Source organism: Phacochoerus africanus, chromosome 10 (genome assembly GCF_016906955.1).
Source record: "Phacochoerus africanus isolate WHEZ1 chromosome 10, ROS_Pafr_v1, whole genome shotgun sequence".
NCBI lineage: Eukaryota > Metazoa > Chordata > Mammalia > Artiodactyla > Suidae > Phacochoerus > Phacochoerus africanus.
Window position 1 is genome coordinate 76,099,235 of NC_062553.1, and position 20,646 is coordinate 76,119,880.

Below are 20,646 nucleotides of genomic sequence, written 5' to 3' on the forward strand. Positions count from 1 at the left end.
CACACCTGATGTCCTTTCATGTTCACTCGCTTAAAAAATATGCTCACCAGGCTCATGCGTGTAAACTGGCAAAAATCTGTCTTGAAAGCCAACTGGCAGTGCGTAACAGTCTTAGAAGTGTATTTTCGCTTTAAGAATCTCAACTATGGGAATAACCTGCTAAGAGTGCAGGTTAAAGGATATTCAAATTAGAGCTTATGACAGAAAAAACTAAAGTAACTTCAGCAGGAGTTAGGGGGTCGGTCTCATGTCGTATTTATTGATTTGGGAAGTTATTTCTTTTATCCTCAATTTTTTTGAGATTATCTTCAAATTTTTTTCCTACAATGAATGCGAATTATTTTCCTAAGTAAATACACCACTGGCTAATATGTTATTTGTTTTGCATATATACCCACTACTCAGAATCACTGATCTTTTTAGTTTAATCTGAAAAATCATCAATCCATGAACTATTTAATTCCTCAGCTTACAACTGTTATTGAAATGTACTGAGTGGACTTGTTCGCCTGCCGTGAGATTCCGACTGAGGGAAGAAGTAACTTACTAAATAAACAACTGTAAGTGACAGAAGCACCACCGTTTTTATTTTTTTTAACTTTTATTTTATTTATTTTTTGTCTTTTTAGGGCCGCACCAGTGGCATATGGAGGTTCCCAGGCTAGGGGTCGAATCAGGGCTGTAGCTGCCAGTCTACACCACAGCCACAGCAATGTGGCATCCGAGCCACGTCTGCGTCCTACACCACAGCTCATGGCAATGCTGGAACCTCAACCCACTGAGACCAGGGATCGAACTCGTGCGTGGGTCCGTTACTGCAGAGGCACGATGGGAACTCCTCCATTGTTTTTAAAGACCAATCCCATGTCCTCATTTTCTCCAAATAACTGCTTCTCATTTTAAATTATGAAGAGCCAAAGAAATGGGTGCTGCAGCAAACACTTTTAATAAGAATACAAAATTCACACCAGAGGCACATTCTGGGGAATGTAAATGAACTATCACAAGTAGTAATTCTGCTGGAAGAATAAAATAAGGCTCTCAGAGTACAAATATACAGGAGGGAATGATTTAAAATAGGTTTGTGATTTACAGTCACATGACACTGTGTTAAGCACTGGACACAGGCATATTAATTAAAAAGTCAGCTAAATGGCATCTGAACATATATAACAAATCTTACAGTCCACGAAGGTCATGTATAACAGTAATTTTAAGTACTTCATTTCAACACAAAAGAAATGAACAGGTACAGAGATACTTCTCAAAATAATAATTCATGTCTATGACAAAAATCAAGAGAACTTATATTGAAAAAGGATTCCATTACTGATAAAAACCACACAGCAGACAGGCCAACCACACAACACAAAACCCACAGTGCTGAGCAAATGAAGCAGTACTGGCCTCTCCAGCCCCTTTCTTCTTGCTACCCCCACACGGACACACACCACCCTTTCTTTACACAAGTGAAAAGTCCTCCGTCTTCCCATTCCACGAAAGGAATGAAGAAAAACCGAAGAGCGAATTCAAAAGCTGATTTCTTCATAAACCTTAAATGTGGCTTAACGAGTACATAGAAACTCAACATTTATACACAGTGCTCCTTTCCCAGGAAGGAACAGACACGTCAAACATTATCTGAAAGGGGCTTCTTTATGGATTTATGTACATTGGTTGAATGAGAATTACTTTATCTGAGAAGGCACATATTTGTGATTTAAGGCTTAACCGGTATTGTTACACATGGAAGTCAATGAAAGGCGTCTAGGAATTCACGTCTGTCAAAATGGAATTTACCCCAAACTAGCTTTCAAAGCATAGGTTTCTACTCTAGGAACCATCAAGAATTTCTATTTCCAAGTCCACCTGTCAAAAGAATTCTTTTAAGCAGGTTTCATTACGAATCAAAAGAAATTGCTAACAGAACCGTTTCATGACTTTGGGTGACACAAATTCGTAAGCTCAAAAGCCTCACAGAAATGACAGTGTGATTTCTGTCTTTAAGAAAAAGCCTAAACAAAACTACAATGGTACAGATTCATTTTTAAAAAGGTATTTGCCACAACTCCACCAGCCCATCAGTCATTCGTCAGAGCTGCCTCCTTTATGTGGATGCTGCAGGAACACCATATAATTTTACTCTGCAAAATAGTTTCTTTTTTCCTTAAGACAATAGATGAAAATGACTCTCTTAAAGATGTTTAATATGTTCATATATAAAATATCTGATGTTGATACAAATCATGTAAACCTCCCTTGAAAAGTTACGACTGGTCCTCACCTGTGGGACCAAAAACCTTGAATTTTTATCTTGTCAGTGCAAATCTATATTAGGTGTTTTCAAGCTAGAGAAATAGCCATCAACCTTCACAATACAAAAGGATTTCTCAAAATGGAGAATTATTGTGTTCAGATTATAGAAATTATGTTTACATTAAAACACCCACCTTCCCATCAAATTTAACAGTTCAATTGTTAAAGTATGAAATAGGGAAAAATTAAAGCTGTTTGTGCAAGAATCACTATAATGGCTGTCACCCTTTCCCTCTTCTCCCATTTCCATTTAATTCTTATTAGGTTTGTTTAGAAATATAACAATATGACTTCCTTTTCTTTCTTTTCCAGGTGTGATTTTTACTGTTCTTCAAGCCAAGATGGGGCGTCCACTCCAGGGGTTTTCAATTTGATATGGAACTGTTTAAGTGTCTGTTCAAGCTGCTTCTGATTCCCAGCAAAGTAAGCGGCAATGGCATTGTGGAAAAGGACCAGCTGATTGTGCAAGACTTTAACCTGTGAACAGGGCAGAGTTATAAGACCACGCATTAACACCAGCGACAGTGAAACATATGGTGACTGACCATGTGCCTTTAGGAGGGAGGGTATCTCTCCTCTGGAAAAGCTGTTTTGACAAAGAGCGCCACACACACACCAACGACACATAGCTCTGCCAAGCTACAGAGCCTCCGATGACTTTTTAGCTTCCCCGAAGGGAAGAGATGAGTTTAAGAAACTTCAGAGCATACCTTAATGAAAACTATCAATAGTATGGATTATGTACTAATACATCATAAGCATACTCAAAACCAAAATTTTGAGGCGAAAACTGCACATAAGTAATTACTCTATGATATACGATCTATACCAAGTATGGACGTCGTTAAGGCCGCCCTCTGAGTGGGCAGGGTACTTTTAAACACTGCAGTTCTCAGTAGAGACTGAAGAAGCAGCACCAAGTGTTGCCCAGAAGCCAACTTACTTACAGTTCAGATGCCTCTCAGTCATTTTCAATTGCTTATCGCTTTTTATAATGATGTCAAGAGCAGGTTTTAACCAAGGAACACGACCTCTATGACTCTTAGAGAAATCAGTAAAGCATCACAAAGGTTTTATAAATTGAAAGTGTTTCCTGAGCTCTTACTTATAACTGCAAAATATTCAACAATAAAGTATAACATAAACTCTACCCATCCCGTGCAATATTCATTAAAACTTTATGCTTTAATTAAATGTTTTCATTAAAACATTAAGCTTTAATAATTTTTAATGATGTAATAAACATGACTGAAATATGGTGCTAAGTGAAAAAACAGGATATAACATTTTATCCAGGATATGATAGCTGTCTTCACCAGTAACACACATCTCTTCTTCCATACACTTCTATAAGGGAAATAACCCTAATATATTTATAGTGGCTATTTCTGATTTGTAAAGCCTTTAAGAATTACAATATGATAAAACAGCATACGTTCAAGATTATAAAGTAAAATCTCCTGACCCACTCTGCATTTCTTTGCCTTTCCTTGCCTGAGAGAATCACTGTTAACAGTTTATTATGCACCCTTTGAGACATGTGCTAGGTTTACAGACAGTATTTAAACATGCAAATGGACTGCTCTATGCACACCGTTAGTAACAGATTTCTACTTATTTGAAGTAACTTTTTATTCCACTCATTTATTCATTCCACAGCTATTAAGTCCCTTGTAAGTGCCAGGCATTCTTCAAAGGGACGATAGAAGGAAATCCCTGCCCTCCTGAGCTGACATTCTTAGGGGGAGGAAAGGGAGGCAAGAAACCAAGTAAGTGCTGACCCCAGGGAAAGAGTATCTCAAGATTTGAGAAGAAGCTGGGTTAACATTTAGGGCATCTGAAGCTGCTTGTTCATTTCAAGTTGTTTAAAAAATAAAAGGCATTTTTTTCTCTCTTTCTGACAAAGATAAGAAAGTTACTGGCAGGGAGATAATTTAAGAGAACCAGATAGCATGAAATGACGACAATGAAAAAAATGTCTGTACGAACTAAAAAGAGTATCTTGAATTCATCTGGTCAGACATTTAAGTCCTGCAACCTTCCCAAATGAAAGCCTTAAAAGGATGACACGAAACCTTTAATGCTGTGCATCAGGGCTGGTCCTAAGGATGGAGAATACAAGGATAAGTCAGCGGGCAGTAGAAAAGAATCATTAATATGATAAGTGGGCAGTAAAAATATATCCTGTTAACTTAAAAAAAAAAAAAGGCACTTGTGGGGGGAAGTGGGTTTTCTCAAGAAAGGGTGGAGGTGGGCACTGGAATGGGAGAAGGCCAAGTCCCCTGCCCTCTGGTTCTGAGATAAGGGGGATATTTCAAAGGAAGATGAACTTCCACCTACAGTCAATTATTAAAGAAACAAGATAATCATAGGAAAAGCAGGTTTCTAGAAGGCAATCAGGAGGTGAGCAGAGTATACTAGTATAATGACTGTTACAATAGCGGCCCCCACCAGCCCTCTCAATCCATACCCTTGGGGAGGCTTCCGCAGTGAAAATGAGCTTGGCCTGAACCTCTGGAAAACGAGACCTGACAGCTAGTGCTGGCCGTTGTGAGGCAGCGTGGGGAAGGAGCGCCCCAAGGGACAGAGGCCCGGTCTTCCCAGCTGCACCCAGGGCCCAGCAGGCCTGCGGCTCAAAGTGAAACCCCAAGAACCCACCTTCCCAACACAGGCAACCGCAGGAAAGAACACATCACTGTTGTTCCGGGGGCACTAAGTTTTGGGTGCTTTGTTATGCAGCAAAAGACAAGAGAAACATCTACGAAAACAATTGAGAATGCGGTTTCCTAGGACTGAATGAGGGTTTAGAAAACACTATGAAAGGGAGAAAAATCTAAGGGAGGTGGACAGGCTCAGAAGGAGGAAAGGTAATAATAACCTGGGTGGTTGCGATATAGAAGAGAAACAGAGAGAAAGTGGCTGAGGAACAGAGATTCAAACAAGCGGCAAAACTGCTCCTGAGCAGCCCAGACCTAACTCGGTGCAGTGAGGAGTACACGCGCTGCTGGATTTTTGAGAACTCTGACATCGCATTTTCTGGGAAGACTTGCATCGGGCAAGGCTTGCTCCTGGTCACAGCCTCCCTAAATCTGTGCATTTCGTTGCTCTTCTGGGTCATGAGTAAAACATCCCCATCACTAGTACTGTTCCTCTACAGAAAAGGCCGGAAAGAGCTCTGGAATCGGGAGGCCTTCCTGCCAAGCTCAGCTGTACCACTTCCCAGTTTTCTTCTTCCCAGGCTCAGGGGACTTCTACCCACTGGCCACGGCCTTTATCAGTTCCTCCGGGATGCTGCTACAGAGGGAATGTGCAGGGCTGCTGTAAGGGTTAAATGAAACAAGATGCTACCTCGCACACTGTCTTGACACAGAATAAACACTCATTCCACTTCAGAGGAATCTTAGAATGACGTTGACTTTTCTTAGTAAAATCAAATTTCATTTGTTTAGAACCCACTGATGTGGAACGTGTAACAAGTAAGATTGTGACACTGTCATTTATAGTGAGAGAGACATGTTTTGGTCTTCATCCCCATTCCAGGCGCAGCGCTCCTAAAATGCTTGTTAATTCCTGAGCGATAAGGGCCAAGGGAACAGCTCTTTTGGCCATGGGGCAGGGGGCTCCCGGAACATCTTTGGTTGTTTTGTTTGGTCTCTGGTTCTGTTCCTGGAGGTGAAAGGAGGGTCTTGCGTTGTTCCTAACAAACCCTCTTCAACCATACCTGACTCTGGGTTAGCGAGGAGATTCTGGAAAGCCCCTAGATAACCAAAGCCTGGGGGCTGGTTGCCAGGGGAACTCAATTGTGCTTAGAGGGTGGGAATTTTCAGCCTCACCCCTAACCTCTGGACAATGGTTTAATCAGCCATACCCATGTAATGAAGCCTCCATGAAAACCCCTCAAATATGGGGTTTGGAAAGCTTCTGGGCTGGCTGAGGCATTCACCACCAGACCCCATGGGGGCAGAGGCTCTGGTGTCAGGACCCTTCCAGGCCTTGCCCTGTGCACCTCTTCATCTGCATCCTTTAATATTTTTTGTAAGGAACTAATGATCTAATAAGAGCTTTGTGAGTTGCTATAGGAAGTGACTGAACCTGAGGAGGAGGCTGAACCACTGATGTAAAACAGGTCAGTCAAAAGCGCAGGTGACAACCTGGACTTTGAATGAATGGCGTCTGCAGGTCGTGGAGAGGGAGCCCACGTGTCAGGACCAAACCGAATTGTAAGACGCCAGCTAGTGTCCAGAAAATCAGAGAGCTGGTCTGTGTTGGGGGGAAAAACCTACAGATGTTAGAGTGTTTAAGAAGTGCTGTGGGTGAAAAAAGAAACAGAGAAACTGATGTGAAGTTTACCTCAGCATAAGGAAAATGAGATGTGGGCTAAGCAAATAAATTTTGTTAAGATTGCACAGGCAGCTGGTTTACCAACACCGCCTGCCTTCAATCCCAGAGCAGAGGTGCTGCAGAAGGAATTTCTCTGCCTGATGATCATCTCAAGAAAGCTTAAGGGTCCCTTTACACCCTACAATTCTGTGTTTTTAAAATCAACAAATTTTTGGAGTTCCCACTGTGGCTCAGTGGCTTAAAAACCGAACACAGTCTCTGTGAGTATGCAGGTTCAATCCCTGGCGTTGGCTTAGCAGGTTAAGGATCTGGTGTTGCCTTGAGCTGCAACATGTCGAAGACTGGATCTGGAGTTGCTGTGGCTGTGGTGCAGGCTGGCAGCTGCAGCTCCAATTCGACCCCTAGCCTGGGAACTTCCATATGCCACGGTGTGGCCCTAAGAAGAAAAAATAAAAATAAAAAAATAACATGAACAAAATTTTTTTTTTTTTTGTCTTTTTAGGGCTGCACCCTCGGCATACGGAGGTTCCCAGGCTAGGGGTCTAATTTGACCTGTAGCCGCCGGCCTACACCACAGCCACAGCAATGCCAGATCTGAGCCACATCTGCCACCTACACCACAGCTCACGGCAACGCCGGATCCTTAACCCACTGAGCAAAGCCAGGGATCAAACCTGTAACCTCATGGTTCCTAGTTGGATTCGTTTCCGCTGCGCCACAACGGGAACTCCACATGAACGAAATTTTTTAAGCACCAAGAAAGCACCTAATTTCTTCCAAATTCATTGTTTAGTACTATTCAAATTAACAGTATTACACTGAAAATTTGCTTAAATATTCTTAACACAGACTTTCATTAATTTATCCTGACGTCTTTTTCTGTGTCTAGACAGAAAGTTTTTACATTGCAATCACTTTTACAACAAGCTTTAAAATGATAAACTGATTTGTGTAAGTATCTACTAAGAAAAGGTCAAATTATACTAATTAAGCAAATTATAACCAGGGTGCACCTTACATGTTTGGAGTTTGATTTCAGGATCAAATCTCTTTGCTGTAAGACACTAGAGTCAATTAGAATTATGCTAGAAAAAATAAGTAAAATAAAATAAAACATTACAGGCTGGCTTTCATTTGATTTCTACACACATACACATGTTTTCTCAAACTGACCTCTTCTCAGTGCCCTCTGCCAGGGTGACCGAGTTTCAGATTTCCTCTGGCTAACAGACTGTTAGGGACTGGTCAAAGGAAGGTTCCGAGGGCAGTATGTTTTAACAGAAGGGTGGAAAAGTTTCCAGATGACCTTTGGTATGAAAGAACCTCTTAAAGATAAAAAATCAGAAGTTTTAAGGAAGAACCTGATAGTGAAAATACAAGTTACAAACTGGGGAAAGGGGTCTGCATTACAGGACTCGAAAATGTGAAGAACTCCCACAAACCAACAACTCAACTAAAAAAAGAAATAACCTGGATGGGCATTTTACAGAAGGGGAGACAAGAGTGGCCAATTAAATCTGAAAAAACACCCAGCCTCATCAGAAAACAGGAAAATGTAAATTAAAACTGATGTGGGACGCTCTGCTATACCCTCTATACTAGGACAACTTAAAACAATGAAAACTGTACACTGCTGATTGGTGTATACATTTGAACAATTACTTTTGAACACATTCTGGCATTAACTAGGAAAGTGAAAGCTGCATATACCCTAGGGAATAGCAATTTAACTAAGAAGAAGAAACTTGCACTTGTATTCCATAAGGCATGTACATAAAATCATGTTCACAGCAGAACTATCTTTAGTATCAAAAGAAATAGGAAACACCCCCCAAATCTGTATTTACAGGAGAACTGATGAATGAACTGTGGTCTCTTGATGCAAAAGGGATACTGGGTAAGAGAGGAAGCAAGTGACTGCAGCTCCGTGTGTTAACACTGATGAGTCTCAGGAAGAACAGACAGAGCAGGATCCACTTGCATCAAGTTCAAGAACACACCTAACGAAATGAGACATTTAGATGTGGTAAAGTTATAAAGAAAACCAATAGGAACAATATTCGAAACTCAGAGGAGAGGTTATGGCGGGAGAAGAGAGAAAACGAGGTAATAAGGGAAAAGCACAGAGAGGCTTCGAAAGTACTGATGGTTTCGTTTCTTGACCTGGGTAATGGGAGCGCAGCTGCTATTAGCTGTTGTTACCCTTTATGTTTTGTCTAAATGTTAAACATTCCTTTGAAGGTGTTTAACATTTTCATTATTAAAAAAAGGAAAAGGTTCTGAAAGATAAATTCTGTCTATATCATAACTTTGCTGAGGATCTGTATTATTCATAGTGTTCTAATGAGATCCTCAGTCCTATTCAGAGAAAAAAAAAATAACCACATCAAAAATGTTACTTATGTTCATTCATTCAATAAATATTACCAGGGTCTGGTGTCAGGCACTACCCTAGGGGCTGGAATGCAAGCAATCAGCCAAAAAGACAATTCTGCTCTCAGGTGCTTACAATCCACTGGGGAATAAAGAGCAAAATATGCAGTGTGTCAGATGATGACATTTGCTACAGAGAAAAACAAAGCAGCAATGAGGATTATGAGATGTGTGTACAGGAGAGATGTCTCAATGTAAATAAGAAGGCTAGAAGAGGTCTCACTAAGGTGACACTGAATAAAGACCCAAAAGAAGTGAGGAAATAAGCACGCAGATGGCAAATAAGCTCATGAAAACATGACCAACATCTTTAGTTATTAGGGAAATTCCAACTTAAATCTCAGTAAGATGCCACTACATATCCGCCAGAGTAGCTAAAATTAATTTTTTTTTGGGGGGTCTTTTTGCCATTTCTTGGGCCACTCCGGCGGCACATGGAGGTACCCAGGCTAGGGGTCGAATGGGAGCTATAGCTGCTGGCCTACGCCACGGCCACAGCATCGCAGGACCCGAGCCAAGTCTGCAACCTACACTACATCCAGCTCATGGCAACGCCGGATCCTTAAACCAACGAGCAAGGCCAGGGATCGAACCTGTAACCTCATGGTTCTTAGATTCGTTAACCACTCTGCCATGATAGGAACTCCCTAAAATTGAAGATTTTAAACCATACTTTATTGGTGAAGATGTGGAAAAACTGACCTCTCAAATACTACTGGTCGGAATGTCGAATGATACAACCATCTTGGAAAAGTGTGCCAGTTTCTTAAAAAGTTAAACATGTACCTACTGTTCCCATATGTATGTATACATACAACCCAGCTATTCCGCAACTAGGTACTGGCCTGGGAAGAATGAAAGCGTATGCCGCAGAGACACCTGTATGTAAACCTTCACAGCAGTTTACCTGTATTAAGAGCCTCCAACTGGAAACAACCCAAATGCTTAGCAACAGGGGAACAGCTAAACCTTGCTATTCCATACAATGGAATACTACTCAGCAACAAAAGAAACCAACAATTGATAAACACAACATGGATGAATTACAAAAACATGTGCAGTGAAAGAAGCCAGAAACAGGCGTTCCTGTTGTGGCTCAGCAGGCTAAGAACCCAATATAGTGTTCGTGAGGATGCAGGTTCAATCCCTGGCCTCACTCAGCGGGTTAAGGATCCAGCATTACTGCAAACTGTGGCGTGGGTGGCAGATGTGGCTCGGATCCCATGTTGCTGTGGCTGTGGTGTAGACCAGCAGCTGCAGCTCTGATTGGACCCCTAGCTTAGAAACTTCATATGCCACAGGTGTAGCCTTAAAAAAAAAGAGAGAACAGAGAATAAACTATTTGATTCCATTTATATAAAATGTAGAACATGCAAACAAATCTATGGTAACAGAAAGGAAATCAGTGGTTCTCTGGTAATGAGGATTTGCATTACAAAGGGGTTTGAGGAAATCTGTTGTATGTTTGGGGTGATGAACATACATATTGTCTTGTTCTGGTGATGATTTCATGGGCATCCACATGTCAAATTGTACCTAAACATGTGCAGTTATTACATGTCAATTATCCCTCAATAAAGCTGTGGGGAAAAACAATGGCACTGGGAAAACTGTTGATCCACTTGGGGTGAAAACTGGATCCCTAACTCACATGCTGTTGGTGCAGGTTCCAGGAAACAACCCAAGTACAGACACCAAAACCCAAGGCTGTTCAAGTCCGTTGTATAAAACGGCTCAGTCAGTCCTCCGTATGCAAGGGTTCCGCATCCGCATTTTCGACCAACAGAGAATTCTGATCTAGAGCTGGCTGAGCCTGTGGATGTGGACGGTGGATATGGGATCTGCAAGTAAGGAGGGCTGCTGACTGCCATGTAAAGAAAGCAGCTCCAGGTGCATTCTCAAGTGTGAAAAGCAAAAAGCAAAAAAAAAAAAAAAAATCCTAAGGCTTTTACAAGAAAATACTGTATAACCAAAATCTTACAACACTGGATTGGAAAAGATCTTTTTAAAGATATACACATAGTACAAAAAGATACTAACAACTAAAGATGGATAATTTGAGTGAAATTAACAACTTCAGTTTGTCAAAAGCCATTGTAAAGAGGGTAAAATCATAAGCCACAAATGGCAGAAGATATCTGTACCAAATAAATAAGCAAAAAAGTATACAGGACTTCTCACTGTGGTGCAGTGGGTTAAGGATCAAGCATTGCTGCAGCTGTGGCTTAGATTCGATCCCTCTCCTGGAAACGTCTGAATGCCACAGCTGTGGCCAAAACAAGAAAAAAAAAATACATGTGTATATATATAAAAAGAACTCCTATAAATCATACCGCCCAGTAGAAGTATGGGCAAAGTCACAGACACATGTGGTTAATAAATAATGAGAGACACGGGGAGTTTCCTGGTGGTCTAGTGGTTAAGACTTGGTGCTTTCATTGCTGTGGCCCACGTTCAATTTCTGGTCTGGGAACTGAGATCCCACATCAAATCACTGCATGCCATGGCCAAAAAAATAGGGAAATAAAAATGAACAAAAATACATGAGTTTCTATTGTGGCTCAGCAGAAATGAATCTGACTAGTATCCATGAGGATGCGGGTTTGATCCCTGGCCTTGCTCAGTGAGTTAAGGATCCGGTGTTGCCATTAGCTGTGGTGTAGGTTGCAGACACGGCTTGGATCCTGCATTGCTGTGGCTGTGGCATAGGCCTGAAGCTGCAGCTCTGATTTGACTCCTAGCCTGGGAACCTCCATATGCCACAGGTGTGGCCCTAAAAAACAAAACAAAACAAAAAAACAAAAAAGCACAACAAAAATACCATTTAAATCACTTCATCTGGAGAGAATGTGGATCAAGGGAATTTGCATACATTGCTACATTGCTGGTGGGGGTATAAATTGCTATATCTACAGTGGAAACAATTTGTCTTAATGTACCTTATAAAGTTGAAACTCACAAAGCCTTACTGCAAGACACGGTCAGGAACATTCACAGCAAACACAGAAACAATGCAAATGTTAAGAGTAGAATGGATAAAGAAAATGTAAGCTAACGGGGAAGTGAGAAGGTGGTTTAGGGGAAGGAACATGAAGATGAAAACAAAATATTGGTAATGATCTAGTTCTTGAGATGGGTGATGGGTCAAAGATGTTCACTGCATTATGCTCAATAACTTACATATGCATTATACACACAATATTGTGCGTACACCCAATGATAGGAATATGATGATGCTTCATGACATTTCAAATGTCGTATTAAAAAAATGAAGACTATAGATGAGTAGAGAGATTTAAAAATGAAACTAAGAAAGTTGCAATTAGTCTTTCTAGTTTCTGATCCTCTCTAAAGCCATAAATCAATTCTGCATATAATCAAGACCTCTGAGTGGAGAGTCTCTAGTAGTACACCTCAGAGAATTCAAGGAAAATAGCTGTCCCTAAAACATGATGCTTAGAACTGGTATGTGATGCATTCTGTATGTTTACAGAGCACACTTAAGTTCGAAAACGGCTTTTTCCGGAGTTCCCGTCTGGCGCAGCGGGTTAACGAATCGGACTAGGAATCATGAGGTTGCGGGTTTGATCCCTGGCCTCGCTCAGTGGGTTGAGGATCTGACGTTGCTGTGAGCTGTGGTGTAGATTGCAGACGTGGGCTTGGATCCCACGTTGCTGTGACTGTGGTGCAGGGCTCTGATTAGACCTCTAGCCTGGGAATCTCCATATGCCAGGGGAGCGGCCCTAGAAAAGGCAAAAGGACAAAAAAAACCCAAAAACAAAAACTGCTTTTTCCAGATTAGGAACAAAGCACATCTACCAGAAAGAAACCATTTATCAATTTTCTATTTTCTCTGTCCATTAAGTAGTCTCTTTCTTTGCCAGTTAAGACTCTTATTAACCGCAGGAGGAGGCTGATCTAGTTAAAAGAATGAAAGATTCAGGAAAATTGGGCTCAATTCCCATTCTGCCACAAGTTCACCATGTGAGCTCTCCTCTCACTTGCATAATAAAAAAACTAAGAGTAAGTTCACTTTTTAAAGGTTCCTTTCTATTAACATTTTCTGAGAAACTACTTTGTAAATACAGGTATACATATATTTGGAAGCTCAAATGGCTTTCAATAGGAAAACATTTTTCTATTTATTTTTAAGGACTGAACTGACACTTCTATCAGAGATGTATTAAATTCAGATGAAAATTTTCTGTACCAGTTTATAAACACTCTTCCCTATTTTGAAATATTTTTTTAAGGCTTTCACACTAGTAACCTACTTGAGTCAAAGTAATTTTCCACCTTGCTCTACTAGTATTATTTGGCCTTTCTCGTTTCCCAATTTCAGATGATCCTTGGCTGGTATTACACAGCAACTAAAGAAAGGGCTTCTGTATTTTTAGTGTGAAACTTTAATTTTCAGAAATAGGTTCGAGCTAATTTCGGCTCTTTGGGCCATAAAAATTTTTTTGATGTGCATTTTATTTTATCCCCAATGGTTTCAGAATTAAAGGAGACAAATAAAAGAGCAGAGGATTTGGTTCATGTACTGGGACTGCAGAGAGCTGGTCTAGACGACAGTCTAGAAAGTTTAAGTCAGTAGGAAAATGGGAAGAGCTTCAGACAATTCTGAGCTGACCCTACCGATGTCAACACAAGTCAGCGTCCCCGCCCCTGACAGGTGACAAATCCAACACAGACATACCTCTTCCTGTAGCTGAGGGAAGCCTGGCTGCCCACTAACTAAGCTCAAAACAGGGGCATCAGGTGAATTTAAAATGCGCCCCCCTCCCCTGCACGTGAAACTTTATCCATGGGAAATAAAGGAAAGAGGATGCTTTTTAGGACTGAACTCTAGTTTTCACAACAAAATGATACAATAACCATTTTCACAAAAACATTCTCTTGGTAATTGTGAGAAGGTTGATGTGTAAAAGCTTTTAAAAATATCCACACTTCAGAGAGGTTCCCGGTATAAAGAGAGCCTCTGGGGATTCACAGCTTTTCAATTATAATTATGGAAATAAAGTATAAAATTTCATTGTCTCTTTCATCTCTGAAGCTGTTTTACACCCAAAGATAACTTGCCTCATTTTTCTATTAATGCTGATTATGTAAGAATTATCCTAGTACGAGTTTTAGTTCTGGTAACATATCTTCAAATTCAGATGCAAATTTAAATAAGAATGGTAAGTTGACTCTTTTATCCAATCAAACTATTACTAAATCAAAAATAAAGGTAAATTAAAATAAACCAATTCTCAATGAATATACTTTCTAAATTAAATGAATTAAAAAGTTAGATATTTTGCTTTTCTACTTATTTTTGACTAATCTTAATGTGCGCTAGGATATGTGCTTATATAATGTATTCAGTATAGCTCTTACAGGCTACAAACAATCTTCAGGACGTTTTGGTTATTAAATAAATACAAATCATTACCAAGAGAGGGAAAAATTAAGTTATATTAGAAAAGCAGTTGCAATACACTTTTACAGATAACTAATTTTTGCAGTCTTGGGAATGACTATGCTGCTGTTACTATACAAGGGTAGTTTTGACGAGACTTAAAAGTATTAAAGTTCTGTGGCTTGTCTGTCAGGTTCACTTTACTAGGCTATCTGGTCAGTCTAGGAAAGATTCTGGTTTCTCAGAATTGGCTTGGGGAAAGAGATGAAGAAAGCGAAATGGGGGAGAAGGTCAAGCCCTCTATTTTGGACGAAGGGGCAAAAAGCCAAAATAGTGGAGGAAATATTTTAGGGTCATTTCACTTTTTCAATTTACTTCTATATTTATGCTGTGAAATCATGAGAAGTGATGAACATACAGAATCAGAGAGACAGCCAAGCACTTCGGATTGACTAGTCTTTGACATGGCAGGTGGCACTGACCTTTGTGAGGCATTTTCTGTGTGACAGATAATATGTTACATCTGGTCTGGATGGTCTTCTATTGTTTATAGTTTTAAAAAAAGAACACAACAGCCTCAGAAAGTTAAGTAACCTGCCCAAGTTTTGGACAGCTAAGAAGCAGAGGGGCTGGCGTTTGGGAGAACCTGGGAAAGTCTATTCCAAGACTAGTCCATGTTCCTTCACTGTTGTAACCTGCCTCTACTCATAGGGCAGTAAACATTTTAGAAAGCTTTTGAGCAAAGTTTGGGACAAACAAAAAGAAAAGTATAACAGATCACTTGGAGGAAAGGTAGAAATGTAGAAAAGATATACTTTAACCTTCCTCCTATTTTGTCTCCGGCCCTGAAGCTGCATTTAAACAGCCTCAGGACAAGGAACTAGGACAACGGTTGGAAAAGATAAAAGAAATAAAAGTTAATTCTTTCTAAAATTATGAATAATGCAATATTAAACTTTCATATCATAAAAAATTTTCATATAATCATTCCATAGTTATACAGCAAGAAAGGAAAAAAAAATCTATGTTGAATTATTTATGAATATCTCCTAACTTAAAAAAGACTTGGAGTTTCCTGGTGGCCTAGGGGGTTAAGGATCTGGTGTTGCCACTGCTGTGGCATGGGTCTGATCCCTAGCCTGGGAACATGTTTATGCTTCGAGTGCAGCCAAAAAAAAAAAAAAAAAGGCACAACAGAAAAGCAGATTTAAAATGGAGCAAAAGAATACAGCATTTCTGGCCATGGGATGATGACAAATTTGACCAATTTTCAAAACCTGACATCAGAAACAATTACAGTAATTTAGAAACATACTAAATCATTGTAAACTGAATTACAAGAACTTCCATAAAGATCTGCCAAACAACGAGAAACCCAGATTAGACACAAGCAAAACCACTACAGCAACATCTGGTGAATGGTTTAAAGTATACCATATGATACTTTAACTGTTCAAGGGCAAAACAAATTTCCACACCGCTTACTAACGCAGAGACAAGCTGGAGTTTTAAACAGAAACTGGGTAAGAGAAATTTAAGAGCAGGACTGACAGGTGATGCCAAGTGGATCACACCAAAAACTCTCTCCTCATTAAAAAAAAAATTATTTCACACAGAGTGTCTCAATAGAACATAAATACCATTTACAGAATTACTGACTAAAAAATTTATAGTATTACTTAAGTATTACTTTTATGGCATCAAAACCATAAAAAAGTACTTTATTTCTGCCAAATGAACCTTCTTCCCAAATCCAATTTAGATTACATGACTTCTTATCAGAGACACTGCAATAATTTATTTTTTCATTTAATTTATTTATTGATTTATTTTCTTTTTAGGGCCACACCTCCAGCATACGGAAGTTCCCGGGCTAGGGATCTAATTGGAGCAACAGCTGCCCGCCTTTGCCACAGCCACAGCAATGCCAGATCCGAGCTGTATCTGCGACCTACACCACAGCTCACAGCAATGCCAGATCCTTAACCCACTGAGCGAGGCCAGGGATTGAACCTGCATCCTCATAGATACCAGCTGGGTTTCTTACCACTGAGCCACAATGGTAACTCCTGAAATAATTTTTTTTAATGAGGAAATTTCTAGTTAAAATAAGTTATTAGTTTTAATATATTTACAATTGTTAGGTTCTTCAAAGTAATTATTGGCTTTCCCAGTAGTTGTATAAAATAGGGATTTATCTTAAGTGTACATTAATATTGGGGCAGTAGCTTGGTTTAAACATGTAAGGAAAAGATGGAACAAAATCATTCTTTAGTGAGCAGTCTCCAACTACTATGGGAAGTACGCACTCTGTTCTTTACTCCCAGCTATTTAAAAATATGTAATGATATACTTTGCCCATCATTGATCTTTTTCCAGTAAGTAAGAAATCGGAAAAATAACAAGCAGGAAAGTATATCTGTCTTGGCCTTTTATGAGGTTTGTGAGGCATAATTCCTTTGTAATAGCTTTGGAAATGATTTGTCATGAAAGCGACTGCCCGCTGAGAGAAGCACTATCAGAAATACGGGTGTGGGCACTGGGAAGGGAGCGAGAGAGGGAAAGACAAATATGGAGGTGGGAGAAGAGAGTTTATTTTTCTGACTCACTGGGATGGGTTTCAACAAATCATTGACAAGTAGGTTAAAAAAAAAAAAAAAAGGCATCCTATGAGAAAAAAAGGGCAGGCTTGTCTTGAAAAGAAGAAAACTGATGAAACACAAGCTATAAACTCCAGCAATTGGAAGTCACAGAACTATGCTTCGTAATTCTTTATCCAATAGTACATGAAAATTCTCAATGCACAGGTTTTCTGCCCCGTAGCGTCAAAGTCTATTGCCCTGGAGCTTTACGGGTGGCCATGTTAGCTACCTCCCTGTCCTAACCCTTCCTCTCCAAGGGTTCCAGGTTTAGATGTGACCAATATGGCTTCATCTCCCAAGGTTAGCTCCAATCTTTTCCCTCTGCTACTGTTGGAAGAACCTTATTTGAAGCAGCATGATAGCCTCGAACTTAACTAAAAGCAGAGCTATGGAGTTAGATACAGATTTGAATCCTGGTCTGGCTGTGAGACTTTAGGCAAGTTACTTAACCTCTCTGAACCTCAGCAGCATATGACCATCTAGATCCCAGATTACAGAGGTCCCAGATTATAGATATACAGTACACTAGCAAATGACCATCTAGATCTCAGATTATAGATATACATATTATACGAAATATTTTAGGAGCTTCCTCCATATGCAGGTTACTCCAAGATCAGTGTTCATGGACTCACTTACTGTAGGAAGGGAATGTCCCAAACATGCAGCCATAGAACCACCTCTAGGGACGAAACAGACTGGCAGGCATTTCTGGCACAGTATGATTTGTGCTTTAACTGGAAAAAGCCCTGGGCACTGTGGTAATATATAGGGGAAGAAAGAAAGAAATTCTCAAGTTTCTAGAGGGAATTATTAAGTAGCATAATTCATTCCAGTTAGCATCTAAGCTCCTAGTTTAAAATTAATTTAGGTTCAGAAGAGTAGTTAAGGAATTGGGTATTTCCTTTCATTAATCAGGTGACCCTGTTCTCACAGGCCTTTGGACACTGGGCAACAGGAAGGAACTTATAGATAAACCAATGACCCACTCAAACTCATCTTTATACTCACAAAATAGGTTTCCTTCATAAGTATGGTTCTACATTTTATTTTGGAAAGCTATATATTTTCCTCTTATACAGCTTACAAAACTCTGATCTCATGCACCTAAAAACAGTTTATAAACTTAATCAAAAAGCTTTATCAAAATTTGTTATTATATGAGTTCCATATAGAAACCTGAATACTACAAGGATTAAGAGGAATAAGGAAAAAAAGTTAGTTATCCAATGGTTTTTAAAAATCTAACAAAGTGTAGATGAGTCATGGAAGGAATACATAATATATATATCAGAAGGAATGTCAACAGGAAAGCACTGAGTCACTACTGACAGGCCTTCAAGAAAAGGTGTAAAAGAACAATACAAAGTCAAGTTCTTAAACACTGCTAGTATCGTCTGAGATTTTACTCAGAGATAATAAAGGTTTTACTTCTAAGTAAATCACAGAGACTGTAACTACTAAGAACTAAAAAAAAAAAAAAAAATAGCAGTAGTACCACTCCACCCAAACCAATGCAGATTATTAGTGATCTGCTGAAATCTCACAATGATTGCTAACCTTTATCACAAAATCTGGCAAACTGACTTGGGTGATAATCAAGGCCCACAAAATAAGCAAAATGTGTAATGGTACCGAGGCATACACCGGTACCAACCAGAACAGAGACACCTGCAGCGGTAATAGTTAAAAATAAATGTTAAGAAATGAAAGGACTGAACCATCCCTTCCTCTCTAACATAACCCACAGAAAAATGAACTTAACTTCCGAATAGGTTGATCGCTTCTGTCCAAAAAGGGTCAGAAAACATATGTACTTTAAACATAATTGCCCAAATAAAAAAAAAGAACCAAGTTAAATCCATAAAAACTGCAATTCATGATTATGCAGCTATCCCCTGGAAGGTGTTTCAATCTAGTGTACAAAATACCTCTCCTTCGAAAGAACTGATCCAACAGAGACTGTGTGCACTGGTCAGCTGGGCATGTTCTCTCCTGCATCCACCTGCTGACAACGGCAAATACCGCCTGACTCTGGACAGGTATGGCCTAGATGATGTTAACTTCAAAATCAACCCACAGCTCACAATGTTTTTGGTTACATGATTTATATAGTTAATTTCTTCTAAAGAGGAAAAGGAGGAATGCAAATCATAGGTGAAATTTTCCTGCTCCATGTGAGTTTAGAAAAAGTTTTAAAGGGACCTGGAAGTCAAACCACTAATAGCGGCAAACACAGCACTATACATGAAATTATTTTCTCAAGTATATGGAAAGCACTACACCACACCATTTCAATTTTTATTTATTTATTTTCTTGGCCACAGTGCAAGGAAATGATGTGGGATCTCAGTTCAGGACTGAACCCAGGCTACAGCAGTGAAAGTGCCCTGTCCTAACCACCAGACCACCAGGGAGCTCCCTATATTACACCATTTTTAATCTGTCACTTAAGATTGAACTGTTTTCCTATTCTTTCCAACACAGAATCTAACATACTGAAAAGTATTCCATTGTATAAAGGAACCACAGTTTCTTCAACTGGTCCTTTACTGCTGAACCATCTCTGTTGTTTCTCTTTCTCTTTCTTTTTTTTGGCTGCGCCTGTGGCATGTGGAAGTTCCCAGACCTGCAATCAAACCCACGCCACAGGAGCAACTGGAGCCCTGCAGTGACAGCACCAGATCCATAAGCCAGTGCGCCACAGGAACTCTATTAGCAGTGATACTGCGATGACTAGCCTCGTCATGTCATTTCATCCTTGTGCAGCCGCCTCTACCTGTCCAGCTTCATCCAGAGCTACTCTTCCCACTTCTCCTTCCGCTCTGGCCTCACCGACCTTTAACTGGGTCTTGCATATTCTATTCCTTTCTCCACACACCTTTAGTTAACTCCTCTCCATCCCTACGGATTTCAGCCCCCATGTCACTTCCTCTACCACACCAAGCCAAGTTCCCTTTGGAATCTCACAAGACCCCTCTCTCTATTCTCTCTTCACAGCATTTACAGCTTGTATTCCTATCATTATAATTCCTGTAATTATTTGGTTAATGCCTATTTCTCTCACTTGACTATAAGCTCTATGATGGCAAGACCATTATACATCTACTACTTAACCCAGTGACTGACATATAAAAAGCAGTGAATGAATATTTGCTGAACAAAGAAATAAATGTCAAAGCTGCCAAGTATACATCGACTGCTCCTAGTGTTTCACACCTGGATTTCTGCTGTACATTTTAAGTATCTCTTGAAACCCTCAGTTCATTCTACTTCCCCTACCACAGCCCTAATCAAACTCCCATCATCTCTCTATCCACTCTCAGGTTCTATTAAGATCTATGCACCGTATTTGAGACCTCTTATTTACCAAGAATTCTTTCAATGGCTCCTCTCTGATATTGAATTAAAACATTTCCCTAATGTGGCCTATAAAGCCTACATGGTCTGGCCCTTCCCTCACAATCTACTTTTTGAACAGACACCCCCTTCCTGCCACAGGGCTGTTGC

At 39.9% G+C, this 20,646-nt stretch overlaps 1 protein-coding gene across 12 annotated transcripts in view; it reads right to left on the bottom strand.

Moving 5' to 3' along the window:
- Window positions 1-921: 921 nt before the first annotated feature.
- ARFIP1 (ADP ribosylation factor interacting protein 1) overlaps window positions 922-20,646 on the bottom strand; it is a 101,961-nt gene continuing 82,236 nt past the window's right edge. For all 12 annotated transcript variants that reach the window (XM_047798232.1, XM_047798238.1, XM_047798237.1 and 9 more), the window contains one exon: window positions 922-2,793. In XM_047798232.1, coding sequence (XP_047654188.1) covers window positions 2,638-2,793 — 156 coding nt within the window. In that variant the 3' untranslated portion in view covers window positions 922-2,637. The remainder of the gene's footprint in view (window positions 2,794-20,646) is intronic.